A 19,669-nucleotide genomic window follows, 5' to 3' on the forward strand; every position below is an offset into this window, starting at 1 on the left:
ACGGTGTGGTCAGTGAGCTAGAGCCAGACATCCTGAAGAGTGAGGTTGATGGGCCTTAAGAAGCATTGCTAATAACAAGGCAGCAGGAGACGACGGCATCCCAGCTGAACTGTTCAAAATCTTGCAAGATGATGCTGTCAAGGTGATGCTTGCCATATGCCAGCAAATTTGGAAAACACAAGAATGGCCATCAGACTGGAAAAAATCAACTTATATCCCCATACCAAAAAAAGGGAACACTAAAGAATGTTCAAACTATCGAACAGTGGCACTCATTTCACATGCCAGTAAGGTAATGCTCAAGATCCTGCAAGGTAGACTTCAGCAATTCATGGAGCGAGAATTGCCAGATGTACAAGCTGGGTTTAGAAAAAGCAGAGGAACTAGGGACCAAATTGCCAGTATCCGATGGATAATGAAAAAGACCAGGGAGTTTCAGAAAAACATCTATTTCTGTTTTATTGACTATTCTAAAGCCTTTGACTGTGTGGACCATAACAAATTGTGGCAAGTTCTTAGTGGTATGGGGATACCAAGTCATCTTGTATGCCTCCTGAAGAATCTGTATAACGACCAAGTAGCAACAGTAAGAACAGACCACGGAACAACGGACTGGTTTAAGATTGGGAAAGGAGTATGGCAGGGCTGTATACGCTCACCCTACCTATTCAACTTGTACGCAGAACACATCATGCGACAAGCCGGGCTTGAGGAATCCAAGGCTGGAGTTAAAATCTCTGGAAGAAACATTAACAATCTCAGATATGCAGATGATACCACTTTGATGGCTGAAATCGAAGAGGAACTGAGGAGCCTTATGATGAAGGTGAAAGAAGAAAGTGCCAAAGCTGGCTTGCAGCTAAACCTCAAAAAAACCAAGATTATGGCAACCAGCTTGATTGATAACTGGCAAATAGAGGGAGAAAATGTAGAAGCAGTGAAAGACTTTGTATTCCTAGGTGCAAAGATTACTGCAGATGCTGACTGCAGTCAGGAAATCAGAAGGCGCTTAATCCTTGGGAGAAGAGCAATGACCAATCTCGATAAAATAGTTAAGAGCAGAGACATCACACTGACAACAAAGGTCCGCATAGTTAAAGCAATGGTGTTCCCCGTAGTAACATATGGCTGTGAGAGCTGGACCATAAGGAAGGCTGAGAGAAGGAAGATCGATGCTTTTGAACTGTGGTGTTGGAGGAAAATTCTGAGTGCGCCTTGGACTGCCAGAAGATCAAACCAGTCCATCCTCCAGGAAATAAAGCCAGACTGCTCACTTGAGGGAACGATACTAAAGGCAAAACTGAAATACTTTGGCCACATAATGAGAAGACGGGACACCCTGGAGAAGATGCTGATGCTGGGGAGAGAGGAAGGCAAAAGGAAGAGGGGCCGACCAAGGGCAAGGTGGATGGATGATATTCTAGAGGTGATGGACTCATCCCTGGGGGAGCTGGGGGTGTTGACGACCGACAGGAAGCTCTGGCGTGGGCTGGTCCATGAAGTTACAAAGATTCGGAAGCGACTAAACAAATCAACAACAACAACAAGCTCAGCCTAATATCCCGTTACCTGTATAGCAATTTGAAGTACTCATTCCCTGATCATGTACTTGGCACGGATCCTTTCTAAATTTACTTTTGGGTGGACCTGCAGAAGAAACTGCAGAGAAGTTGATTTGGGCTAACCACCAGGAGAAGCATACTCAAGGTCTGATAGGCAAGCAAGGAAGAAAAAAATGCATTGTAAAAAAAAATAAACCAGATGTCAGTCTCTTTAGCAGCTGCCTAAAACCAAAAGTGATACCTTCCAAGCACAATTCTGAGTCTTTTGAGCAAGATTTAGTGAGACGAATTGGAACAGGTTACAAGAATTCCAGCAACTGAATTATTTCCCCTTTAAAATCAATAATCCCTAATGCACTTTCTGATTTCCTTTCTAATGGTTTTCTTATGCTCCAATGAGGGGCTGGTCTCTTCAGTTACAGGGGAAGTTTACAGCGGGCAGTTTACATAATGGTCTCCCTTTTTTTTTTTAAATCAGTTTGAGAACCAGCTCTCACATTTTAAACACCAAGCTTTGGATGCTCCATAAAACAAGATACTATACTCTGTTGGGGTGGCAGGGAGAGATGATAGATGGCAGATGGTTTTAATGTCCTGGGTTTAGCTGAAAATGCCATACTGAACACAACACCATGGGTCGAGGGTGGGTTAGTGATGAAAGCATCTTCCTTAGTGTTTCTGAACACCTCATGGATAACCCTACCATTAAACTGTTTCCTGCTACAAAATGATAAGAAACTAGTATTAATTTCTGCCAATTGTAGTTTGAGCCCCTTTTAGAGTTGCAAGCTTCTACAGGATGAAGAAGTCTTCTGGGGCCATGAGCAGAATTTGAAACTCAAAATACTTCTTTGATGCCTAATGAAATCGGCTGGAATTACCCTGGATATAATGCGTGACATCTTGTGAAGGACCACAGTTTTTGTCATTGTTTGCTGGGTGAGCTTCCTGGATGTCTCTGGCCCTTGTGGGACGTAGAAGGCTGGGCTAGGTGGGCACTTGGCTTGATTGGTTGGTTGGTTGCAAGGGATGGTAACACCCAACGGATCTTGGCCAATCTAAAAACAACAAAACAGGGTTGGACCAGGTTAGTAAGAGAACCTGCTGTTGTTCAGTGGAACAAATTAGAAGAATTTCTCAATATCAATTTTAACAAAATATAAATGATAATCCAAGTTTTTATTCTGGTCACCCACTCTGGGGACAACAACTTGCTCCATCGAGAGGGAAAACAGGTGGCCGCATCTAGTTGAGCTTAATGGAGTCCCAGAAACCCTCCCAATAGATCAGACCTGGTCAATATTTGGATGGGAGAAGGAAGGTCCAAAGTTGTAGGCGAAGTAGGGAAGTTGAAAATATTTATTTATTTATTTTATTTGTCAAATTTATCACCGCCCATCTCCCCCACAGGGAGGGACTCTGGGTGGTTTACAGTAAAAACCACAATGTAATAAATACTATACAATAATATAATATAAATAAACAATAAAATGTAAAAATGCTAAAATATCTGAGAAGAAGGCAGTGAAGAAACAGGCACTGTTGTGGCCCACTGCCTCATACACAGTGACTTACTTCCAAAGACAGGACCACAGGATGAGTGTGTTACCTCTCTGGTCAGGGAAAATCCCCCACTCCCCTCTCTCAGGGCCAGGTTTTCAAAAACAGCCAGGGAAGGGAAATCCACAGGAACCTTCTCATCAGCCAGTTCCATGTTTGGCATAGGAGGAAGAAAATACAGATTTTATCTGAGCCAAAGCACAGAACTCTGGAAAATACAGAGGAATCCCAGGCATGCAGGCTGTGGGGGAAGGTAGAAAAACATTCCCGAAGAAAGCAGTGACAAATCACATCTGCACATTGCCAAGAAAACTTGAAAAGCTATAAAAAGATAATAAATCTTAAATCTTTTGTTCAGGACCTCAAGGTGGTAAACACAGTGCTTCCTTCTCCCATTTTTCTCCAACAAGCACCCTTCAGAGAGATTGCCCCAAAGTCCCCCCAGGGAGCTTCCACGGCTGAGGCCGGACCAGAACGGGTCCTCCCTCCACACTTGTAGTCCAGCCCCTTCCCCGGGACCCCACCCTGGCTCTGGAGTGGGGAGGGAGCGACTGGCCCAGAGTATCCCAGGAAGCAATACTACCACTATTTGTTGCAAAGTGTTCCATATTTGTCCAGTTTTGGTACCAGCTGGCTGGAAAGACAGGATACAAAATTTTTAATGAATAAAGTACCGACCTTTCTATTAGTCAAAACTTGTGTTTTAAGCAAAACGTTTTAACTTTAATTTTTCCTTTAGTTAAAATTACTGCGTTACACTTACTTGACATTGATTTTAATACCTTCAGTTGTATCTTTACGCTGCCTGTTATATTGGCTTTGTTCTGGTGAATGAATGGCAATGAAAACAAATATTTCTTGGAAAATAAAACAAGGATGCTTGCAACTACCACTAATATATGTATTAATAGTGTTTTTAATACTTACACTGTGAAGTGAGAGTAACTTTGTCACCAAAGAGACCCTTTGATTTTCATATGAAACTCTGCTTAGGAAAACCAGTACTTTTAATTAACAGAGAAGTGATACAAAAAACTACTTTATTGGCTCTGGATGGATGTTTAATACGGATATGGCTTGATTTGGGCTCATTTGTGACTTTTTTCAGGGTCTGCTGTTGCACGTCACACACTTGACTGTGCAGAACTAATCTACATTGCCAAGACTTTTCAAAGTGTTTTTCTGTGCATTTACACCATCAACAGGACTTCTCCCATCTGTGGAATAATTTTTGCATCCCTTGTTTGTTAAACTGCCTCTCAAGGGACTTCTGCAGGTAGACCACTCCCTTACAGGTCTGACTGTTCTTTGCTCCCCAAGGCTCAGCTTCTCCTCCAACGCCTTATGGGGAAAAGGCCAGCAAGCTTCATGGGAGTTGTAGTCCCTATCAGAAGAGAACACATAATCTGGAGGGCTAAAGAAGCCTCTTTCTAGAAGCACGCAATACGTCTTCATTGAAGCACGCAATACGAACAGCGTCTTCCTTGTAGCCCCTGCCAGTCTCCTGAGACGAAAACGAAGAACAAACTGCATTCCTTATTAACTTGAAAAAAGAACAGTGTATTTTAAAAGGACAGTGTATTTTAATGCTAAACAAGGAACTGTTTCTTGCAATGGGGAATTGTTCTTTGCAATAAGGAACGGGTAGCAAGCCAAAAATTCCGAACAAGGCCAGGCCCACAAATGGAGCGAAAAATCTAATTTTCTGAACTTAGCAACGTCACAAATCAAAGAAAAGAGGCGGGACCGGAAGATGCCTCATTATGTGCATTCCTCCACGCGCCTGCTAGTTCCGGGCCCCTCTAGGCATCGCAGGGCAGGCGGTTTAACCCTTGGAGCCCCGCTGCGGAGTGCAAGAGCGGTGACGTTTCTTCGGCTCGGGTGCCTGCGGTTAGCGGCGCTCGCCTCTTCCTCAGCTGCGTCCCCGCCGGCAGAGACGAAGAGGGTGAGTGGGGACTCTGAGCAAGTGCAGAGTGCATTCCCTGGAGAAACCGCAGTCGTTCAGCGGTTTTGAATGAACATGAAGCTCCCAGGTTGGGGACTTCCGCAGTCCGTGCCCGGGGGCGCCGCGAAGAAGCAGCAGAGTTGGTGGTTCCGCGTTGCTGCCCCCTCGAAGCATCTTCAGCCATGTCGTGTGAAAGGAACACGCTGCACATGTTCAAGGATCCCGCCATTATTGCTTTACCTTGAAGCCAGAAAGCAGAGGGGTGCTAAGCTGGAATGGATCCAGCGTGAGAAATACAATTCCTGCCCCGCAGAGCTGATTATGAGTTAGGAGAGTGTTCTCCTCTTGGATTGCAAATCTGTATCCCCCCAAAACTTTGGAGGAAGCAATCGTAGGCTGGGTCAATGCGTTTATTTATTTGGTAAATTTATACAGACACCCGTCTAACTTATGCTGGGGGGAGAACGAAGTTAAAAAACAGTACAACAAATAATGAAATTGGAATAATGAAATAATAACAAATCAGAAAATTCTGTTGCAGGATGACTACAAACCAACCATGTGCAACCTCAGCCATGACCTGTATTTAAAACCTACATTTCTCACAGATACTAGTATCTCTGCAGAGTACCTCCTGCAGCTCCACACTTAACAATTCATCTAAAACCAGATTTCCTTAAACTGCAGTCTGCCAAATGCATTGGACTACAAATACCATCATTCCCAAGGAGTGGGGATATTGGGAGGTAGATTTTAAAGCATGCTGTAGTTGAATATGCAACATGCTTGCAGTTTCCCAAATTGGGTGCCTTCCACACGGTCCAGTTGACTGAGCTGAGGGACACTCCAGTCGTGTTTTTCAACCTTGGCAACTTTAAGCTGTGTGGACTTCAACTCCCAGAATTCCCCAGCCAACCAGGGCTCAACACACAGCTTAGACTTGCCAGGATTGAAAAACACCACTGTAATCCAATACATCTGAGAGAGGCAGCTTGCAGGATTTAAAAAAAATGTTTTAGAATATCTCTGTATAGCTGTTGAATCTCTACACACCACAGAATATTAAGATGCACCATGTAAAATGCAATAAAACAATGTTTTGTTGTGGTGACCTTGGGCCAGTCCCTCTCTCTCAGCCCAACCCACCTCACAGGGTTGTTGTTTTGGGGAAAAGAGGAAGAGGAAGGAGTAGCAGCTATGTTCCCCGCCTTGAGTTATTTATAAAAATAATAAAGATAGGATAGAAAATAAATAAAAGCAATCAAAAGACTATGAGGTGTCAGATGCTGAAGCGACTGATCTCTTTGGAGAAATTTATTTAAAAGATGAGCTCTTCCATTGGAAAAAGTCAAACTTCTAAGAAAAAACCCAACCCTGTTAGGGAAGTTAGACTTCAGCTAAAACCCATCTATTATTTGTTCTTTAGCATTATTAGACAGAAACTGGGGAGGTCCCCCTTGGCCCTGGTGCGTCCTGGACAAATTTGGGCCAGTCCTTCTCTCCTCACCCAGCCAGCTTCACAGAGTAGTTGTAGGCGGAACTAAGTGGAGATCGGTCAGCGATCGGAGGAATGGTGCAATGTTCCTACTGATGCTGATCCCGCTGAGAGATGCTTGGGAATGTTAAGCCCTTTCCTTCTGATTGGCCAAGGTTCCTCTCCTCCAGCTGTGCTAGAAATCCCAGGAACTGAATTGTGCAGGCCCTGTGTTGCTTCTGGCCTTGCAGCATTAAGTGTCATCCTGGCCATCGTCCCACTTCCTCAAAGGAGCAACACCAATGCAAAACAAAATGTTCTCCATGTGCATCTCAATAGGACAACACAGGACTGCGCTGCCCTGGCACATGGGCCACTCCCTCCATGCTCCCTCGAAAGCATACTAAAGGGTTACACCACAGCCACTCCTACTTCCTAGAGAGGCTGGAATAACCTTGGGGCTGGAGGGTGGGTGGGTATAAATGAGGCAAGGCCTCTTCCCGCGCCCAGCCACCCTGCCTTGTAGGAAACTACCAGAACGCCAAGGGGACAAGCAGCCAAGCCCCCATCTGCGCCAGGGGACTCATAGACCGTAGGGAGGAACATAATGCGCAGGTGAGAATCATGCTGTGCATGAAACAGGGATTTCAAGGTCTTTGCAGAGTCCACTCCTGCTCACGTGTAATCCTTGCACTCTCTTGCACTCTTTGTACATTGCTTAGACACAGTTCCAATTTACAGGCTTTGGTGGCAGCCTCAGTTTCTCTCCCTGGCGCCGTTTCTTCGTTTTCTCCTGGATTTCACAGCTTTTGAAGGCCAGATTTTCTCCTGCTGCTGCAGTGGGCTGAGATGCCTGCCCTTATAGAAACTTACCAAAATTATCTCTTTGCATCTGTGAAATTGGATGCCGTGTGCTCCCAAAAGGCAGGGCAAGGACGGGGAGGGGGGAGGTGGTGCGAAGACCACAGCAAGAGGGCCTTGAAAGACTTTTTAAAACTTCCCCTCCCTATTTGACACCTTTGTTGCATGGCTTTAACACGAACATGCTCTGGAATGTGTTTCTGGAGTTGAAAAGCAGATTTTAAAAGTTACACATAAATTAGCGAGTAAAAGAATAGCATTTTCGGGCTGTATTAAAAGCGATACTGTTTGCTGGTGGGGTGAAGTCTGCAGGGGCGTGCTGGAGTTGGGGTACCTAAAAATGTAATTTTTAAGGATAGCCTCTGGGCCCTGATTTGTTTATGTAGAAATGTTGAGGTCTTCTTTTTCCTTATTAAAAACAATCCCAACATGGAGTAGAATTTATTTTTTGAAATGTTAACAGTTTACAGAATGCTGTAAGCATTTAAAAATATCCTTACACTCTCAAATAGTTTCAAAAACCCTTAAAGGGACCAAAAACTTGGTAGGTGATGCATCTTACATTGAAGAATCTCAGTGTCTGAACAGGAAGGATAATAGCTAGGACCCCAATTCTGGCAGGCCTCCAGCCCCTTAGCCTTTCGGAAGGCTGTCAAGACCTGGCTTTGTATCCAGGCACTGGGGTAGAGTGAGGATGTCCGGAGTTGAGTGTGGCTTATGGTTTATGGTCTTTATAGTGCTGGGTTTTATTGTTGTGAGCTGCCCAGGGTTGTCTTTCAAGATGGGCAGCCATACGAATCTTTTAAACAAACAAACAAACAATGATAGCTATGTTGGTTCAAGAGAAAAGAAATCCAACATACATTATAGAATAATATGTTTATTAGAAGCAGCTGAAATTGTCTAAAAACATGCACGTTGTTGGGTTTTCCTGAACACAGAAGAGCAGTGCCACAATTCACGGTGTCCAATATTTGGGGATGATCAGAGTTTTACTCCAATGTTTTAAAATACCGTTTCTCTTTTAGAATGAGCTACCTGTCTCCTTTCTTTGAGGAAGAAAAGTCTCTCCGCTGATCACAAATGTTGCTGGTCCTTCCCTTGAGTCATCTTTTTGATTGAAGTCCTCCAGAGTTTGTGGGCCTCACCAGAAGATCCATCTGGCTCATCCTTTGTAATAATTTACCTTTTTTAAAAGCTATCTTTCAAAGAAGAGGGTACAATTATTTGTGGACTTATTTGGCCTAGGAATCCTTGTCACAGCAGCTTCGAGAAGCTCCCGTCAGCCTCAACAGGGACATTTCCTCCACTATATGTGGACGTTGCCTTCTGTGAAACATTAGCCACAAAAATGGCTACTGAACTCAGGGCTGGGGGAGCTGCGTTTCTCTCGTTCCAGAATGTTCTGGGACATGGCGTGAACCCTACAAGGAAGACAGAGGAGGAAGCCCAAGTGATGTCCCTCGAGGCTGATGGGGAACGGATGGTCCCTCGGGTCATTCAGGTTGGGACCATAGGAGAGTTTCTGGGCTGGATGGCTCCTCAAGAGTTGACCCCAGGATCAGAGGAGGGTTTGGCTCAGCGCTGGGAAGCCCAGTGGCAGGAAGTCTTGAAAGCAGTGCAGCCCCTTCCCGCTGGGTATGGGACTCAACACCAGCCAAAGCCTTTTCCGTGGGACTCCTGCGAGTCCATCACCAACACCAGCCAGTGGTCCAATGGAGAAGGTGTTCCTCAATTCTTGGTGGTGAACAATGGAGAATTTCCTCCTCGGGTTCTTTATGGTCCAGAGGTTGGAGAAACCAGGCTGATGAAGGACATGGTTGTGGAAGAAGAAGCGCTCTTGACCGAGGCTCAGCGCCAACATTTTAGGCAGTTCAGTTACCAGGAGGCTGAGGGCCCTCAAGAGGTTTGCAAGAAGCTCCGGGAATTTTGCTGTCAATGGCTGATGCCGGAGAAGCACTCCAAAGAGCAGATCCTGGAGCTGGTGATCCTGGAGCAGTTCCTGGCTGTCCTACCTCCAGAGATGCAGGGCTGGGTCAGGGGCCGTTGTCCTCAGGCTTGTTCCCAGGCAGTGGGACTTGCAGAAGAGTTCCTCAGGAGCCAGCAACAACAGATTAAGGTAATGGAGGGACAGTTTGGAGTCTGGGAGTTCAGAATCAGCATCCACTCAAACCATTTTTCAAAAGCGACTTGTTTAGTAGATGTGTAACCCACCTTTCGTTCAGAAGCTCTCTCCTCCCGTTTGTTTCCCACAACCACCACCCTCTGCAGGAGGTTGGACTAGACAAGAGGGGCTGGCCCAGAGTCCTCCAGGGAGCTTCCATGCTTGCTGGGGGACCAGAACCTGGGTCTCCCCACTCCTATTTTGGCCCCTTAACCACTGTGACACAACAGGGCTCCATCTACAGCTGTGGGGGAGCTCATGCTGCCTTTGGATCAGGCTGGATTTCTATGATCAAAGCCAGAGCTGCCAACTTTTAGCGATGGGGGAAAGCCTAAAGTAGGCATCTGCACCTTCTAGGAATTGTTTCCTGTGGAAGATCAGGAGGCTATCACACTCCTGTGTCTCAGCATCAAGCTACTGACATTTCTGGTGGCTTTGGAGGGCTGTCCCAAAGAGATGTGGGGACTGTATGCAGTCTGTGGCTGCAGATTACCCACCCCAGTTCAGGTCGCTTGGTTTTTGCGTCCAGAATGATTCATTTCACCTCGAGGATAACTTGAAACCCCCCATTGTCAAAGAAGGTGCCATAAGTGTCCCTCAAAATGTTCCAGGGGCTGAAGCAGCTGCTGTAGTTGCAGGAGTGCTGTTGGGGGTGGGGGTCAAAAAAGTCAAGATGGATACAGTGATGCCATCTTGACTTTTTTGACTCTCCCTGCAGATGCCGCTACCTAACTGTCTAGGATTTTTAATTTTAAAAAGGCAAGGAAGGGAGAACGAGAAATGGTGTCTAACGTTATTCATGGTGTGACAGGTTTATTATTTATTAGATTTTTATCCCACCTTTATTTTCGGCCAACTCAAGGCAGCAAGCATACATAATATTCCTGCCTTCTATTTTCCCCACAACAACAACCCTGTGAGGTGGGTTGGGCTGATAGATAGTCACCCAGCTGGCTTCCAGGCCTAAAGGAGGACTAGAACTCACAGTGTCCTGGTTTCTAGTCCAGCACTTTAGCCACGACACCAAATGGGCCCTCAAATGTGGAACGGGCAAAGACTATTTCCTTCTAAATGCTGGAACAAATTATTATTCTATGAAGCTGAATGGTGGGAAATTCAGGAACTCTTCCTGAATTTCCTGAATTGTGTTGTAAACTGCCCAGAGTCCCCCCTTGGGGGAGATGGGCGGTGACAGAAATTTGAAAGATAAATAGTAAGTAAGTAAGTCTTCATCTGGCATTTCCATGAACTGGGGCATTTTCCAACCCGAGACTGAGATGAAAACAAACAATATTGCTTTGAAAGGGGATTAGAGAAATGGGATAAGACAATTGATGGCAATCCATTGGAATGCCTACAGACCACAGGTGGTCCTCAGGTTACAACCACTCATTCAGTGACCATTCAAAGTTACAACAATGCTGAACAAGGAGATTTATGACTGGTCCTTGTAGTTGCAGCTGTAGCAGTGTCCCCCGGGTCATATTATCACAATTCAGGTGCTTGGCAACTGGCTCGCAATTACAACGGCCGCAGTGTCCCGCAGCCACGTGATCGCCATTTGCGACCTTCACAGCTGGCTTCCAACAAGCAAAGTCAATGGGGAAGCCGGCAGGCGGTTGCAAATGGCGATCATGTGACATTGCGCCTAATGACTGCGCAGGATCCGCTTAAAGATGGCAGCCGTGACTGCCATCATAAATTGGCACGATCAGATGACATTGTGCTTTACAACCATGTTGCTTAGTGGTGGAGTTGCCTGTCCCAATTACCGTTGTTAAGTGAGGACTACCTGCACTTCCAAGAACAGAGTCACAGAAAAAAACCCCCAGAAAAATAGTTCTGTCAAGGTGCGGGTGGTGACGTATAAAGCCCATCCTGGCATGAGGCAGATTATTTGAGGGACAGGCCTCCGTGGAAGAATTTAAGTAATCTGAATATCAGTAAATGTTCTAGCATAGAGTTCCTGGGTATAACAAGAGTTTTAAGTACAGCAGTCCTTATTTAGCAAGCAAGCAAGCTTTTAGCAAAACTTCACCTCTCCGTTAGAAGTTGGTCAGAAATTGGAACTAGCAGAAACTTACGGCTTTGCATTTGACTGGTACGTGGTGCGCTTATTTTTGTCTTTGGGTTTCTTTGTAAACAATCATGTTTTTCAACTTCTGTAGTTCCTTGTGGCTTGATCATAAATGCACCCTGTTTTCTTGTTTTGGGGTCTTTCCCTTGGAGCGTTACTAAACAGGTCCATGTGTGCTTGACCTGGCTTTGCAAACCCGTAATAAATTTTGGAGACTGAAGAGTTCCTGCTTGAGCAGACAAAATGAACCTCATTTTGAGAAGAGAGAGAAAACTTTCGAGTTGTAAATGGGATGAATAAATTTAGAAGTCCCCTCTTACAGATTTTTCTCCAACACCTCTCCCCGATCATGTCTACCCATCCCATTAGGTCCAGCAGGAGAGGCATGTTCTGGATCCCGTCTATTAGGGGGTGTGATCTGGTGGGGCCCAGGAAGACACCCCTTTCTGTCATGGCACCCGCCCTTTGGAAATCATCCCCCTGGAGATTACATTGGTCCCAACACTTCTGGCCCTTCATAAGGCTTTAAAGATGTGTAGATATCAGGGTGTGTCCGGCAATTATTATGTTGATTTGTCGGTGGTGGTTCTGTTTTTCAACCTGGCTCTTATTATGCGTGCATTGTTTTTATACTGATGTGTTTCATGATGTTTTAAACTGTTGTTAGCTGCCCAGAGTCATGAATTTGAGATGGATGGCCATATAAATGGAAATAAACCAATAAACAAACAGGAGAAGATATAAACCCTGGTTACCATGTTGGGATCACATAGCATTAGGTTACAATCAAATCACATTTTCAGAATTAGTGTCTTAGTGTAAGGGAAAGACCTTGGGAGATAGGGGGAAGAGTCATAGCCAGGGAATGGTTGGATAAGAGGAGCTGAGCCCACAGCAGGAATATGGCGGTGGCAAATGTTTCAGAAGGGACCCTCCCTAGTTTCTTGGGCTGTAAAGGTGAAGTGGAGAGAGATGTCCTTTCAGACATGCAAGATTCTGTTCATGTAACCTTACCATAAAGGAGAATTAATTCATCTGGGCAGGCTTTCTGTCTGGACTGCCTCACAGGGCTGACACTTAGCTCTGAAGTTCTGGCTTATGGGAGCTGCCTCTTCTGTTTTAGGCACTGGAGCCATGCGCAGCAGTGATGATGATCTCCCCTGAGGCCGAAGAGTCCCTGGCAGGCTCCGGACCCAACAGCCACCTTTGTGGAGAAGCCGAGCTGAAGGACGGTCAGGATCCCAACTCAGTGGGTAGGTAATCATTGTAGGACTAGTAAGAGAAAGGGCAGGAAGGAGCTTTGTTGGTTGTGTGCTGGAAGTGTGCCAGCAATATTTATTTGTATTGAACATTCCATCCACTCCCCTAATGCCTATATATGTCGCTCATTAACAGTAATTAAATCCAGGGCAACAGTTAAAATGCTTAAAAGGAAAAAAAAGGACAGCATTGTAAAAAAAACCCACCCCACCCCCCAAAATTAGCAATTGGGTTCTCTGGGGTTCAGGAGATGAATCCTTTAGTTTTCTGCAGATATTTTGCCCCACATCCCAGCAAGATTTCCTCAGTGCAAGGTTCCAAAGCTGTGATAGCATGCAGTATTTGTAGTCGGTGCAAGACCTGAACTCAAGAGGGCTGGCTGGTAATCCCCAGCCTCTGTGCCGCCCTCTGGCACCATCACCGTCACACCCACACACCCTGCACCATCACCACCATTTGCATAAACAAGGCTTGGTCTCTTCGGAGAGGGAGAAGATGGGTGAAGAAGCCGAGATAGCAGGACCTGATGGGTCAGCCTTCATGGGCTGCGCAGAAAACTTCAGGCCACATGTTTCAGATCCCTGTCCCAGATGTATCTGATACTAAAATTCTGAGGAGCAAAAAAATGGGAGAATTGTTGGCCTCTGCAGCAGGCTATGGACATCTTAATCTTGGCTGTCCCGGTTGGAAACTGGATGCTGGAATGGATAGGCCTCACCCTTGATGTAGCAGCATCCAGCCCCAGCTGTTGTTTCCTGTTCTAGTCGAGAGGAAGCCAACATCTTGATGTTTATGCTGTTTCAGCAGGTGAACAAACCATGAGTGGGAACACCCTGGGGGCCTCTCAGCAAGGGGATCCTGAGCTTCCAATATTGTTTGGATCATTAATGGGGCAGTCAGGATCCCTCAACAGCGGGGACGGGCTTGTGCGGAAGAACCAAACGGAGCCGGTCCAGAAAGGGGAGGAAGCGAGGCTCTGTAGCGAAGGGGTCTACGAGACTGTGGTCCGCCTGGAGGAACATGGGCACTGGTGTCTCGAATGCGGCGAAAGCTTTCAAGACGCCTTGCAGCTTCTGAATCACCAGAGCACTCATTCGGGCCGGAAGCGCCCCGAGTGCCCAGAATGCGGGAAAAGTTTCCGGGACCTTTCGCACGTTCTCCGGCACCAAACTGTCCACACAGGAGAGAAACCCTTCGCTTGCTTCAAATGCGGACAGAGTTTCACCCAGAAACCAGCTCTCAACAGACATCTGAGAAAACATGTTGAAAGCCAGAACGACCCAGGTATGGGGAGAGCTCACCTGCCATTACCCAAAGCTGAGTAATATGGAGTGTTGGAGGGTTGCTGGATTGATTACTCCTGTCTGATGCTCTTTCCTCCATTTTTCTCCCAGGATCCCTCATGAGCGCACTGGGATGATTACTTCTAATCATTAAGATACATTCAGACAAGATATCAAGGCTTTAAATAACATTTAAAACATAAATCAGATATTGTCACTCCTGGGTGTCAGCCTTTTGAGGTAGGTCAAGTGTTGTCAGCCCTACCAGGTAGACCAGACTAGGAAACCAACGCCATATAGGCCAGGGCTACTTTTATTGTAACATCTATACAGTAGTGACAGAATCTTGCGACTCTGAATGTGCTTCCTCCTCCCTCACTTTACCTTCATGTGAACGAGGGAAGGGCTTGTCTGAGATGTTTTTTCAAGGTACTTTCTTGGCCCAGGCTCAAGCCCCTCTTATCGGACTGCTCCCTTGGTAGCAGCGCTTCCTCCTGTCCTTCAAGGCCATTCCCTCTGCCCTCTACTGGCATAGACAGTAAGGAAGATGACCTTGACAGAAATCTGCAAGAACCATTACCTAGGCAAAAGGGGCTGAAACATTTTCTAAGTCCAGAACGAGATAACACTCGGAAGCGGCTCAGCCAGACACCTCCCTGATTCACTGGAGTATGAGGAGGAGGAGGAGGTACAGCACAATCAGACTTGAAGAGACTGTTCTTATAACCAATCCCAATAAAAGTAATTTTAGCCTTCCTCTGGAGTTCTTTGCCTGGTCTGGTCTACGTAGTGGCGCTGACATCAGGGTAGGAAACAAGAAATACTATAACTCTACTTTATCTATCCAGGCGACAAGAAAGTATGTTCAAAGCCTGACAGTGTTTCTCCTTTCCTCCCTGCTGTACCAAAGAAAGTCAAGGTGGGGCCATCTTGAGTTTCTTTCTCACGCTTTCCTGTTTTCCCAGGGTAAGCTCATGTTTTGCTAACAGTTGCCACATATGTTCTCCAAGGTTATCTCTGTGCTCTTCTATGCTGGGGAATTGGACGGGAAAACATAGAAGTTGCCACCAGGTGGAATTTTGGGCAGTGATGGTGACTTTGCCACCCCACCCGGCGCCCGCTGCACCTGAAAACATGACTGCATAGATGCATCAGGATTGCTGGCAGCCATGTATATTTTGGTTTAGCTTCCACATTTCTACACCACCTCAATCCAGAGACACTTGACAGCTTACATAGAGTATGAACCCAAATAAAAGATTCACGGTAACACAATAAAACAATCAAGCCACACCACCAAACAAAACTACAAGCAGTAAAAATAGGGAATAAAATCAGGAGAAGGTTCTGCAGAATAACTGCTTTTAAAATGTTCCAAAATGTTAGCAAAACCACAAAACCAAGCAAGCTAGATTCAGGTTGGCGGGATTAAGATTTTTTTCCCCCAGTGCCTGTTATTGAGGTAGTCCTTCTGTCATAATTATTTGTTAATTATTTATTAATTAACGAAGAGGACCACAGAGACAAAAATCTCTCAGTTCTGCAAGGTCATTCTTGCAGAGTTGAACTGTGCACAAGTTAGTCAAAACTGTAGAAATCTTGGCCTATAATATGATGATGATGATGATTTTAATTGTAATGTGCCAATGCCCAGAGCTATGATACCAGGATCAACTGAAGGACTGACAGAGTTTCATAACTGTCCTAACAGCCAGGAACCACGCCGAGACGAGGAATAGGTCTCTAGTGTTTTATTACTGCTACAGTAGACAGAAAATCCTAACAAACTGAAGAAGCGTGGGAAAACCCAGACAGATAAACCCCCAAAGTCAAGGCGGGTCTGATCTGTGTCTCTTTGAATGGCTGCTTAATTCCTCAGTACTACGCTGCGTTTTCCCCCCTGGACAGGGGCCCCCTCCTGCTCGCCATCAGTGCTCATGACAATAACATTGCATAAAAACTTGAATTGCGGGAATCTCAAAAGTCATCTATTCCAACGTTTTGCTGATGCGGGAATTATGAAATCCCTTCTAGCGTCCATATTCTTCTGGATGTAATTGAAGGAGAAATGTATCTTCCAAGATGGCTCCCCATATCTGGTCAGCCCTCTGTGAATCAAAACAAAACTGAATTTTGTTATAAGTGTATTGATGCATATACACTTACTGTAGTTTGGGGGCTGTTTTTTGGCCAAACAGGTTTCATCACAAGCATTAAACCCCCAAGGACTGATATGGGGGGTCGTAAGCGTCCAGAGTGCTTGGCGTGTGGGAAGAGTTTCCGGGATGTTTCTCAGGTCCTTCGGCATCAGACGGTCCATACGGGAGAGAGGCCTTACAGCTGCCTTGAGTGCGGGCAAAGTTTCACCCAAAAACCAGCCCTCAATAGGCACAAGAGAAAGCATCTCAAAGGCGACCTCTACGAAGGTATGGATGAAGCTTAAGATGAGGACCCCCTGGGGCTTACCTCTTCTTCCATGAAACTAAGCAAGGCCTGCTTCAAAGGCATTTGTCTTGAAGGAAGCAAGGCAAACGATGACGGGACAGGGCCTTCTCTGGGATGGCACCCTGCTTCTGCATCTCTGTCATGCGCTGCCTACTACTGAGTAAAACACAGACACTAATTTAGGGAAGATCAGGTTCTGGTTTATTTCAGCATAGTGCATAGCTGGAAAAAGCTGAGAGTGAAGGGAGCGCGCCAGTACGGGGTTTAAATAGCCCGTGCCGGTCAGCGCCCCCCCCACCTTGGGTTGTGTCATCCCCCCAAGTCCTGTATGCTTCGTTGCCGGTAGGTGAGGGGTCGCGGGGCCCCTGCTGGTGCCCCGGGCTCCTCGTAATCGTTTTCTTCCTCCGGCCGGTGATTGCTTTCAGCTGGGCGATATCCTTTGCGTTCCTGCTGACAGCTCCAGGTGTGCCTCGTGATCCGCCCAGTCTTTGTCACTCTTTCTTCCCCCTTTGTGTTCTCTTGACTGGATTTTCCGGCCGGGGTCGTTCCCTTCTCCTCGGGGTCTGTGTCTGTTGTTGTGCGTCGCTTTGCTTATCTTTTAATCCCTTGCTCTTGTTTCCGTGGTATTGTTATGTGTGCCATTTGTGCTGATGCATTCAGCTCAACGGTGCTCATGACAATCTCACTTTACAGATTTCTGCACCAGCTGTCAATATGGTAACTTTGCAGCTCCAAGTCAACAGCATGAGGGCTGTATGTGCTAGAAAAACACTAGGTGGAGGGAAGCTGGTCTAATTGGCATTGAACAGATCTTTTCTACCACTCACTACCTGTAATGGTATGTGGGAATGACCTTGGGAGACAGGAGGAAGAGCCGCAGTCAGATAAGTGGCAGCTGAGCCCACAGCAGGAATGGGGAGTGGCAAACATCTCAGAACAGATCCTCCCTAGTTTCTTGGATTGTTAAGGGGAGGTGGGAAAGGTGCACTTTCAGACTTGCAAGATTGTTGCTGGCCTTGCGAGGTTATCTGGACAAGAAGCACACACTGAAGTACTAGTTCTAACTTTATTGTAAAGTTACATCAACAGAATCTAAATAAATGGAATCAAGCCGATGCACAAAGGTGCGTTCTGCCAAGGAGCCGTGGGGTTTCTGCAGAGAGAGTTAGTTCTCACACAGTCAGTAAAAAATAATGTTAAGAGCAAATCTGAGCATTGTATAAACAAAGGACAGAGGAAAGAGGCCAGTCCACTGAGAAGCAGCTCATTACACAGAACGGGAAGGAGATGCAAAGGTTGGAATGCTGGTTTCTCTATAAATCTCTCTATAAATTGCAGCGGTTGTTGAAAGTTTTTCATCATGGCTTTTCATAACGTTCTTCAATAAATCTGACTTAGCAGAAGCTCTTGGCTATCTTATGATCTTGCCTAAGTGGTTGCAGTTCTGCTTAAGTGGAATCCACTCTTCTGCTTCTGCCTGTGCTTCCATTGACTGGGATATTGTCCACCTTCCCAGGTAGACCAGACAGGAAACACAACCAGATAAGCTAATTCTACTTAATTGCAAAGCTACATTAACAGAATCTTGCAACTCTCCCCCGTCTCCTTTACAGCCTGAGAAGTTAGGGAGGGTCCCTTCTGAGCCTCTTTCTCCACCCATTATGCAGCTGTGGGCTCTGCCCTCTCTTATCTGACCGTTCCATAGGCAGCATCTCTTTGCCCCGTCTCCCAAGGCCTTTCCCATGTACCATTGCATATATTTAGACTGACTTCCTTTCCCTATGCAATAACGTTCAGACCATCTTTCTCTTCCTTATTGCAGGAGACCAGGAACAGCACATGAACCATGAGAATAGCCGTGTGGACTTGGTAGCCCCTTCCCACCCCTGGCCCCCTCAAACTTTCCCTGAGAACAGGGTTGGCCCCTTTGCCAGCAACTTGGGAAAGTGGGCGTTGATGAATCAGCATCCCGAAGCTGTCTCTGGCGCGGTCCGGGAAGGCGAAACAGCAAGGAAAACCATAAGCCGTAGGGGACAAAAGAAATATTGGTGCTTTATCTGCATCAAAGGCTTTCGGGACAAGGCAGATTTGGTGAGGCACGACCGGATCCACACGGGAGAGAAACCTTATGCCTGCCTGGACTGCGGAAGGAAATTCAGCTACACGTCCAGCTTGTACAAACACCAGCTGATCCACAGGAGACCAGTGGGTCCAGAAGGGAACCGGTTCAGAGGCGGGTCCTCAGACTACAGTGCTGATGACTTTTCAGCCATCCGCACTCCTCCCTTGCCTTCCCTTGATGGCAGCGGACGGTGGAGGAATGGAGTGAAGCTGGAGGGAAGCGAAGAAAAACCACATGGGGGGCCTTATCGATAGGAAAGGCCGCCAAGTGATTGAGTGGCTTGGGTTTAGACTTTTCAGCCACGTAATTCCAAGCGGTCGGCTTGGCCTCCCTCCTCCTGGTGCCTTTCAGATGGATTGGACTTCAGCATCCAGGAATCCTGGCTTGAGAAGGAAGGCTTGGCCAATCAAATGGTTTACAAAGTGATTCAAACCAACTAGCTGAATCCCATCCCCGCATGGGTGGGTGTGTATACACACAAACTTGCACCACCACAGGTTGATGTATATATGTATGTAGAGACGCTTTCTTATCTTTGAACCATAATTATATTATTAATAATATTATTTTATGCACAATATCACTTCAATGACCTCTGTTGCATTTTCTCCTTTCTCCGTTCCAATAAAAGGCCAACCTTAAATCACAGGAATGTTTTTGGGAGGAGGGGGAGATCTTATGCTCTCTATCCCTAATATTCATTTTGTGAGCAGGAGGTGAGCGGGGGCCAAAAATACCAAGGTGATGGACAGAACCAAAGTCCTGCCATTCTTTTTACATGCATCACATCCACGATGCACATGAAAGGACATGGGCCTTTGAACTCCATCTTGACTTTTCTGACACCCCCTCACCCACCTGCAGACACCTCTGTCAATTTGCCATGTCTTCATGGGGAACTGGGGGCAGAAGGCAG

General features: G+C 46.2%; 1 protein-coding gene across 1 annotated transcript in view; it reads left to right on the forward strand.

Annotated features, from left to right (window-relative positions):
• Nucleotides 1-19,342, forward strand: part of LOC134489812 (uncharacterized) — a 33,823-nt gene extending 14,481 nt beyond the window's left edge. Inside the window, exons 7-13 of the mRNA XM_063292678.1 lie at nucleotides 4,929-5,067; nucleotides 7,068-7,156; nucleotides 8,601-9,521; nucleotides 12,767-12,896; nucleotides 13,708-14,187; nucleotides 16,385-16,612; nucleotides 18,454-19,342. Of these exons, the coding sequence (XP_063148748.1) occupies nucleotides 4,929-5,067; nucleotides 7,068-7,156; nucleotides 8,601-9,521; nucleotides 12,767-12,896; nucleotides 13,708-14,187; nucleotides 16,385-16,612; nucleotides 18,454-19,007 (2,541 nt within the window). The 3' untranslated portion in view covers nucleotides 19,008-19,342. The remainder of the gene's footprint in view (nucleotides 1-4,928; nucleotides 5,068-7,067; nucleotides 7,157-8,600; nucleotides 9,522-12,766; nucleotides 12,897-13,707; nucleotides 14,188-16,384; nucleotides 16,613-18,453) is intronic.
• The last annotated feature ends 327 nt before the right edge of the window (nucleotides 19,343-19,669 follow it).

Source organism: Candoia aspera, chromosome 2 (assembly GCF_035149785.1).
Source record: "Candoia aspera isolate rCanAsp1 chromosome 2, rCanAsp1.hap2, whole genome shotgun sequence".
Lineage (NCBI taxonomy): Eukaryota > Metazoa > Chordata > Lepidosauria > Squamata > Boidae > Candoia > Candoia aspera.